General features: G+C 41.3%; 1 protein-coding gene across 1 annotated transcript in view; it reads right to left on the bottom strand.

Moving 5' to 3' along the window:
• Positions 1-8,755, bottom strand: part of LOC103261652 (serine/threonine-protein kinase TNNI3K-like) — a 286,249-nt gene that overhangs the window by 172,489 nt on the left and 105,005 nt on the right. Inside the window, 2 exon segments of the mRNA XM_008059229.2 lie at positions 4,458-4,626; positions 5,225-5,319. Of these exon segments, the coding sequence (XP_008057420.1) occupies positions 4,458-4,626; positions 5,225-5,319 (264 nt within the window).

Below are 8,755 nucleotides of genomic sequence, written 5' to 3'. Positions count from 1 at the left end.
CCAGGCGGGTCTCGAACCCGTGGGCTCAGGCAATCTACTCACCTCAGCCTCCCAAAGTGCGGGATTACAGGCTGAGCCACCGAGCCCGGCTCTATTTTACTTATTTTTAAAAGATAGTAGCTAGACACATAAGAAGATAGCCAGTGTACAAAAGAATCACACATGGACTTTGCAATAGCGTCTACATTTTGTTTTAACCCTTCCTCTTTCCTACCCGCAATCGACTCTAGCACAGCAAAGTAGGTTCACTAAACTGAGTAACTCAACTCCAAGTAGGTGAGCATTCAATATAGAAGAAGCCTGTGCATTTGTAATTCATTGGTGAGATTTATCAAATGACTTCATGACTCCACCTCTTCTTACTCTCCTCCTCCCTGGCCCTTATCTCTCAGTTATTGTTCTTTTACTGCCCCCAATCTGTAGACACTCACAACTGTAAGATTTCATTACTTTTAGAGAATACACTATAGTACATCTACTATGAATAATTCACACAATACTACACTTGTCAAAAGAAATGAGCAAAGTGTATATCATGGTACCGGAGCCTTGATTTTTATTGTTTTTGCTCACTTACTCCCTCATTCTCCAACTCCAGTTCCTGTCACTGTGAATTAGAGTGCTTCTGCTGTATACAAATATTGTATTCTGGGTAATTAGATATTGTGATAGGCGCCTCCATAAATTACTTTAGCTGGTGTCAGTACTGAAGCAAATAAGAAGTTTTTAGTTCTGTCTCTAGTTTGGGTTATTTTCTGACCCTAAACAGTCTGACATAAAGGAGTGCTCTTCTTTGTCAAAGGCAGCCTTTTCGAATCTAACTGTCAGACACACTATTGAGCTGTGTGTTCAATTCTAATTGGCTGAGATCTTTTCAACTCGGCGGTTTCATCTTTAATGCAATGGATGTAAGATTATGTGCAGATCTTTTCAATGGGTTTTCCATACTGGTGATTAGGGCAGAGGGTTTGAACATAAGCAGGCTGCTGGCTATTTCTTCTGACCAATTTAAATTGATTCACGAAAGTCCTTTGTACCACAGGGAAAGGGCAGAACAAATCCAAGTGAGTGAGACAGCCATTGCCACACTTTCAGATGGAATAGTAAGAAAGGCTGGTGGGGGGGTGGAGAGGGGAAATGCTCTAAATACTGCAGAATTGGAGCTCTAAGCAGTCTGGCAGAAACATATTGCAACTTAACCAGTAGGCTCTGTGTAGGATCAAGGTCACCAGAAAAATGATTTCCGAGATTGATCCTGATATCTTTAGGTGAAGCGGCCCATGCAAATAGGAGGGATTCTTTGTTTCTGATCTCACTGGAAGCCATGGTCAGTAAACTCTTTCCTGAAAGTTTTCCAAAAGTAGGTATATCCAAAAGTGCTCTTATTCAAACAGACGGGCATAACTGTGAGACTCCCTTCCAGTTCATCTCTCTAGGTCCGTGGTAAGCCATCGGGACCGTTCTCATGTCATCTCTTTTCTTTTTTTTTGAGTTGGAGTCTCAGTCGCCCAGACTGGAGTGCAGTGCCGCTCCTGGCCACGGCAGCCTCGACCTGCTGGGCTCCGGCGATCCTTCTGCCTCAGCCTTCCAAGTAGCCAGAATTACAGGCATGCGCTACCACGCCCGGCTGATTTTTTGATTTATTGTAGAGATGAGGTCTCACTGCCCAGGCGGGTCTCAAACCCGCGGGCTCAGGCAATCCACTCACCTCAGCCTCCCAAAGGCGTGGGATTACAGGCTGAGCCACCGAGCCCGGCTTCTCATGTCATCTCTAACGAGGGGACTCCTGGTGGAGCTTTAGAGCTTCTTTAATTCTATCTCCCAATGACAGGAAAACCCTCAGTATGCCATATCAGTTAATCTAATGACTCCCTCTCCAAGGGAGAAAGGAAAGCACTTCCTTAGTCAAAGAAAACAGGGAGGAATGCATTGTTGACAGTATTAACAAGGCGGCTTCAATTATCTCTGAGCACATGAAAACAATGCAGTATTTCTCTAGCAAGAGAAAATAGCAACATTTCCATTTTGGTGTTTGACTCGCTTTGCCCAAGAACATATGCAAAACATCCATCTGTCTCATGGGCACTAACATTCAATTTGTTAAAATTCATGGTAATAATGGAATGCAACACTGATGCCTGGCACATTCATTGGAACAAATACGGTGACACATATGGCATATGTTACAAAGGCCAGTGGGCAAGACCCTCAAGCTAAAAGACCTTAGTTGTCATTTGAGAGGAAATCTTAGAAGCTTACACAGTGATTCATTGTTTTGTAAAAGTGTGGAATCCCGCAAAAAATAGAAGTGAAGCCAGTTTTCAACTATCACTCTCAATCAACTAAAAACAAACAAAGCCAACTCCCGTGAAGAGAGCTGCAGCAGCATTTCTGAGTTGCCTTCCGGAAGACTAATGCTCTGTAAACAGTCTTATTCTGAAACTCACGTTTCTGGAGAGACACTGAGAATCACGCAGGAAAATGCAATGTGTTGGTCAGATAACATTTAGTAAGGTCTCCGGAGACTTCAGAATGTTTAAGGTTTTCCAACTGATACTCATATATGGAACTACCTAGACTTTAAGAAATACAAAGTAGAAGACCTTTATACTTGACAAAATTGCAACTATGTATTCATGAAAAGACATGCACCCATCCATGTATGTGAATGGTCATAGCAGAGCATTTCTGATAGCCTCAAACTGAAAAATGATACAAATGCCCGTGAACATTAGCGTGCATACATAAATTGCGATAGAGTCACAAAACATTACACTCTGCAACGATAAGAATGAATGATCTACAGCTGCCTGCAACTCACGGAGTGTTGATTGAAGAAAGGCAGACACAGAGAATACACACCATGACATTCCACTTCATAGAGTGAAGGCCAGACGAGCCATGCCTCAGAAAGGCGGCGGTGACCTCCTCTTTGGGCGTGATTGGAAGAGAATGAAAATGAAGCTCGTAGGGCCCTGGTATGTTCCGTTTTTGGGGTGGGGGGGTTGCTGGGTGAGTTCGGTCTGTGAAAATTCCTTGAACTGTGTGGCTGTCATAGGTGCAAAGGTATGTCTGTTTGTACTCCTACAATACTCAATTACAAAGAAAAAAAGTCATAGCAGGGCCATATCCTACCCGTGACTTAGCATTCCATGTCTGTTTACTTGTTTTTATTGAAGTAACTGCCTGCCATTTTTTTCTCCGGCGGTCTTCAGACCTGTTTCTTTTCCTCGTCCGCATGCTTACTACATGCTTAAAGTAGCTCCGATGAAGTCCACCAAACTTCATCTCTCCTTTCATGGGCTTTCCAGTCCCCTTTTGCCAGGAAGCTTTTAAAACCAACTTGGTAGGCTGAGAAATCGTGCAGCTTAGCAATTGCACTTTTCGGCATGATCTTTTAGAATACTAGCATTTATAAAGAGAAATGTATTTCCCTACACACTTTAAATATCCTAAAACGACAATGCAGCGCAGAAAAGTTAAAATAACAGCTAAAGTGTTTATTTAAAATCTGGCATATTTTACAGTATTCAGTTATAACTGCATGATTTCTATGACAATATATACTGTCCCCTGTTACCTAAAAACATAAGTTCCTTAGGAGCTTATGTGCATAAGTGGAGTTTACTTATGAGGCACGACGTATCTCAACGAAAGAGCAAAAGTGCCATTTCGCCTTCTGCATGTCTCCAGGTACTTCTCTCTTAAACTGAAGAATTTGTTATCATCTTTATTTCTGAGCCACTCCTAGCTGCTGTCACTACTAAAATATCAATTATTAAGTATTTATTTTGTGTCACTCACTGTCCTAAGCAATTTGCACATGTTATCTCATTTAATCTATACAGTCTTATGAAATAGTTGTTCTTACCCTTATTTTTTGGACAAAGAAAATGGAACCCGGCGATATGAAGTAACTTGCACAAGGTCAAAGAATACTGTTTGATTTAACCTCAGGGGTTCTCAGTGCAGAACCCAAGCCCTTACCACTCTGAGCTCAAGTAAGCTGAGGTGTAAGCAATGATCGCTGGCTGCCTCACATTGTTACCAGCACAGGCATCACTAGCAAGGTTAGATCTGACAAATATTCCTCCTTTTTTACCCTGGTACTTGTTTCTTCTTTTAAAATTTGATCCCACGGTTAAAATTCCCCTACTAAGGCATAAAGATTAGCTCTGCGTTCACTCTGCTATCATCATCCATCACGATTGTATGTCTCTAGTACCTAGGAGTGGGACCATTCCCTTTCACTGTGCCAATACTGAGAATGCCTTCAGCCATCTGTAGCCCAGGAGTGGCCTTCCCAAATGACAGTCTGTTGGACCCTTTGATCTGGGGCCCCAGAGACTCAGATAAAATCTACAGAAGCAATGGGAGCACTGGAGTCAGGCAAGCAAAGGAATTCTTGATGCATTGACATAATATATGCACACAGTTCAATGCATCACCATAGAGACGCAATGATTAAAAATATACCTTTCTCATAAGCCCACATCAAACATGTCTGCTCATCCTTTTCACCACTGGACCTGCTGGGATCACAAGCTACTAGATTCATATCAGCTCCATTATCCAGCAAAAACTGAAGCAGGCGAATATGACCGTGGTAGCAAGCAGAGTGCAACCCTGTAATGGAAAATAATGAAAAGAACAAAAGAAGGAAAAAGGAAAGCTGTACCCCAATTTTTAAAAGACAGTTATCACCACATAATGGCATTGTTTTCAGAGATACAAAGTATAGATTGATTTCTTTGATAAAAAGTTAATTTTATTATTGAGCAAATAAGACACTAAGCAAGAGTATTCCATTTTATTTTACTTGATCTTCTATATAGACTGTCTTTTGCTCAGCACAATTTCTAGTATTTCCACGTCTACCATAATTACCAAGAATAAATGTTGGCATCTTTACACATGTAAAAGAACAAAGACCCCAAGCAGGTATTTTTTTTGTGCATCAAACCCAGGGCAGGGCAGTGTGGCCAGTCTGTTCCTGGTGTAGGTCATAGAGGGTATGTTAACTGCAGAGAATTTAACATAATGAAATTGGCCAAAAGTCAATCTGCTTTTCATTATCACCATCAATTGTAGCTGATACCAGTGGGTAAAATACCTTTCCCCACTGGGGTTTACTATGCTCAATGTCCTCTTTGACTCTAGCCACATCACTGTGACCAGGCACGATAAACATCTGGAACTCATGATGGTCTCACCACCGTCTTACCAGTGTGTCCGTCCCTTCCTTGGTGGTTGATACTTATAACATTCTGATCAAGAAGAAATTTAACTAGGTCAATGTTCTTCCCATAGGTACAAGCACTGCAAAAACACAAAGTAATACAAATGGAAGGTCCTTTTTATGGGCTAAATTGTGTCCTCCCCTCCCACAAAAAAACCTTATGTTGAAGCCCTAGCCTCACAATCTCACAGGTGACTGTAATTAGGGACTGCTTCTTTAAAGAAGTAATTTAATTAAAATGGGGTCATTCGTGTAGGCTCTAATCCAATATGACGGGTGTCCTTGTAAGAAAAGACGAAGATACAGATGACACATCCATAGGGACAACCAAGTGGAGACACAACAAGCAGGTGGGCGTCTTCAAGCCAGGGCAGGAGGCCTCAGAAGAAACCAAACCTGCTGACACCTTGATCTTGGACTTCCAACATACACAATGGTGAAATGGTGAGTTTCTGTCGTTTAAGCCCCCGCGTCTGTGGTGTACGGCTTATGACAGCCCTAGCAAATGAATACAGCCCTGATTAAAGCTGTGTGTCTGTAAGAGTGCCAAAGAAAAAGAGAAAGGAGACAGAAGGAGAGAGAAGAAGGAAGTCGGTGAGGAAAAGCAAGCAGGTGTTGTCATCTGTCGGGGGTGGATAAACACGTGGACATGAGCCATAAACTCTTGAAGATTCTCCCATCTGGACCTTCAAGAAAGGAATTATGTAAAACTTCTCATGTTTTCTTATCCAACATTTTCTATGATACGAGCTCTTCTTCATAAAAGGAGGAAAGGTCTTCTTAAAGTTCCATGTATTTTTAGCTGCAAGAGCTAAGAATTATTTTGCAAGACAACTGAATGATACACTCAGGAGGGTTCTGAGAGCTTGAGTCACCTCCAGGTCACAGTCTGAAACTATTTCCTGGAAATACGATCCACTGTCTTTCTAGAGACTTCCTTGACTAGGGGGTAAGATCTCAAAGCTGCCATTTTACCAAAGGAACATCGGTTGTGAACTCAAAATCCAGAGCTCTGTCACATCCAAACAGAGGACCTCAAAAAAGTTATTTGACCTCTTTGAGTTTGAGTTTTACCAGCTATAAAATAGTGATAAATAATACCTTCTTCATTTGCCAAACTGTTGCTGAAATTTCAAGTGAATTCATGTTTATGGAACCACACTGCAAGTTACAGAGGACTGTTCGTTATCAGCCATCTCCAGTTATAAGAAATTTTTGTGGCGAAATTAACATATTTCAGGACCCAAAGAAAATAATATTTTATGGATACTTTTTACAACTAGATGTGTTGAAGTACTTAAACTGAAATTCTGACTTCTACTGTTTACTGGGAAAGCTAAGGTGCATAGAGAAAAAAATGTATAAGATAAATCATTCCTAGTCGTGCCTACTGGATTTTATTTTTGACTAGTAATTGTCGTAAATTTTCTTTTCTGGTCGTTTCCCTCATACTTCGGCTTTTGCTATCACTTGTCCACCACCAATCCTCTACTTCTCAGTCCCAGAGAGCTGTGAAGTATGGACCAGGTGACTGGAAGGAGGCGGCCCTGGGCAAAGCCCCGACCAAACACACCGTGGCTAAAGGGAACAGAGAGTCTTGGTCCTAGAAGGAAGTGGTGGTTCACGGGGTCTCGCCATTTCCTCTTCCTGGGAGGGCCCTGCCCAAGTTGCCTTTCTCTAGTGGAACGCCATTCATTCCTCATCCAGCTGAGCTGTAGCTCCCACCGTGCAGTAGTCCTATGAGCCAGGAGCAGAATTCATTGCTGTCGCCTCTGTTCCTTGTCGTTTCTGCCTCGTGGCACTTAACCACTTCCTGTTATGGGAATGAATACACCCCATTTACCTTGCTATCTTACAATAGAGTTCCTTGAAGAACAGAAGGGATCCCGTCATCTTAATGTCCCCATGACCACCAACGAAAGGCAGGTCTTTAGTAACTTCTTCTTGAATAATTGAGGGAGTAATAAAAAGCGACCATCTCAGTGCAACATATTATATCACCGTCAACTATCTGTGTTATAAATAGGACCCATAACAGTACACGTTTAATATTGCATTGTCTGAATTGATCCATTGTTCCTGTTCAAAGCAACTACTTAAAGAAAACAACAATTTGGAATATATACATATATATGTCTATATACATGCACAGGCATGTGTAACATAAATGTTTATATATACATATATGTGTATACAGAGATTACCAAAATGTACACACATTTTAAGAAAGGGAAAGACTATATTAAAATTGTAATACTCAATATATACTGATAACAAAAGATGCATGTGAGTCATGCTTGACTCCTGCATTTACGAGAGGTGCTCAAAGTGATTTCCATCAGTGTCCAGACACTTCTGATGATGGTGACCTAAAAGTGATACACAGATAATATCTCTTAAAATGTGTATAAATTTTTTGGAGTCCCCGGTATATGTGTGTACACATATGAAAGCAACAACACATGTACTGAGTGCTTACTGTGTAAGCATAGAAAATTTCACATTCAGAGTGAATTCCTCATGTGAAGGAGTTTCTTTTATAAATATGTGCTTAAAATGAATATACTAAAATATGATTAGTCTGTTATTCCTTGCAGCCAAAGGCTTACACAAAATAAAACAATTGGGTATATTCCTTTAACTCACTTCACAGATATTCTCATATTGACAAGCTTCTGGAGGTGACAGTCACCTCTGATTACAGCTGGTTCCGATTTTAGTGCATGAAGCATCAAAATGATTTGAAAATTGGCCTGAGGTGTCAGCCGCAACAGGCATGACCTAGCGGGGAGAGAATGCCGGCGACCAGAGTGTATCAGCCCTGCAAATGTCCCCTGCAGGGACAGAGTACCCGTGTCATCTGACGGAAGGCGTGATCTGAGCGTGCTTGCATCTGCCCTGCTATTGAGTGTGTAGAACACAAACAAAAGATTGCGGTGCTAGAACAGGAAGACATGGAAAAGATACAGGATTCGGAATTAGGCAGGCATTTACTATGTTATTTTGTAGCCATGAGAAACTTTGGCAAGTTACTGAGCTTCCTTAAGCCTAGATATTCTCATCTGTGAGAGAGATGATACATCGAACTTCAAAACATTGTTACAAAGATGAAGTGAGGTCATGGATGCAAATCATCTGGCAGAGAGTTGCTACTCCCTAAAAGGTGGTCTTTCTTCTCCTCCCTTTTCACTGACCTCTTTAGTCGAAAAATCTGGGAATCCACGTGGAATTTGACAGGCAGATGCCGGGTGCAGAAGCACAAGTTTAACTTGAGTTCAGTCTGAAAAGGAGCTCCCTCGTGTCCATTGTACATCAGTGCAATACAAACATTATGCAAACCACAAATTAGTTTCAAATACATTGTTTAGAAGTTGCCAACTTACCAGGAGTTAAGCAATGTGAAGGTAAATGATCTTACATGTAAGAGTTTCAGTACATTTAAATTACCATGCTTTTATTCGTATAGCAAAAATGAAGGCTTTACATTTCATAAAATGGCCACCTTCCTTTTGGACA

Source organism: Carlito syrichta, unplaced genomic scaffold, assembly GCF_000164805.1.
Source record: "Carlito syrichta isolate Samal-C Ts95f unplaced genomic scaffold, Tarsius_syrichta-2.0.1 Scaffold303962, whole genome shotgun sequence".
Taxonomy (NCBI): Eukaryota; Metazoa; Chordata; class Mammalia; order Primates; family Tarsiidae; genus Carlito; species Carlito syrichta.
The sequence above is the reverse complement of the archived record's forward strand: the minus strand, read 5'-3'. Positions and strand labels throughout refer to the sequence as shown.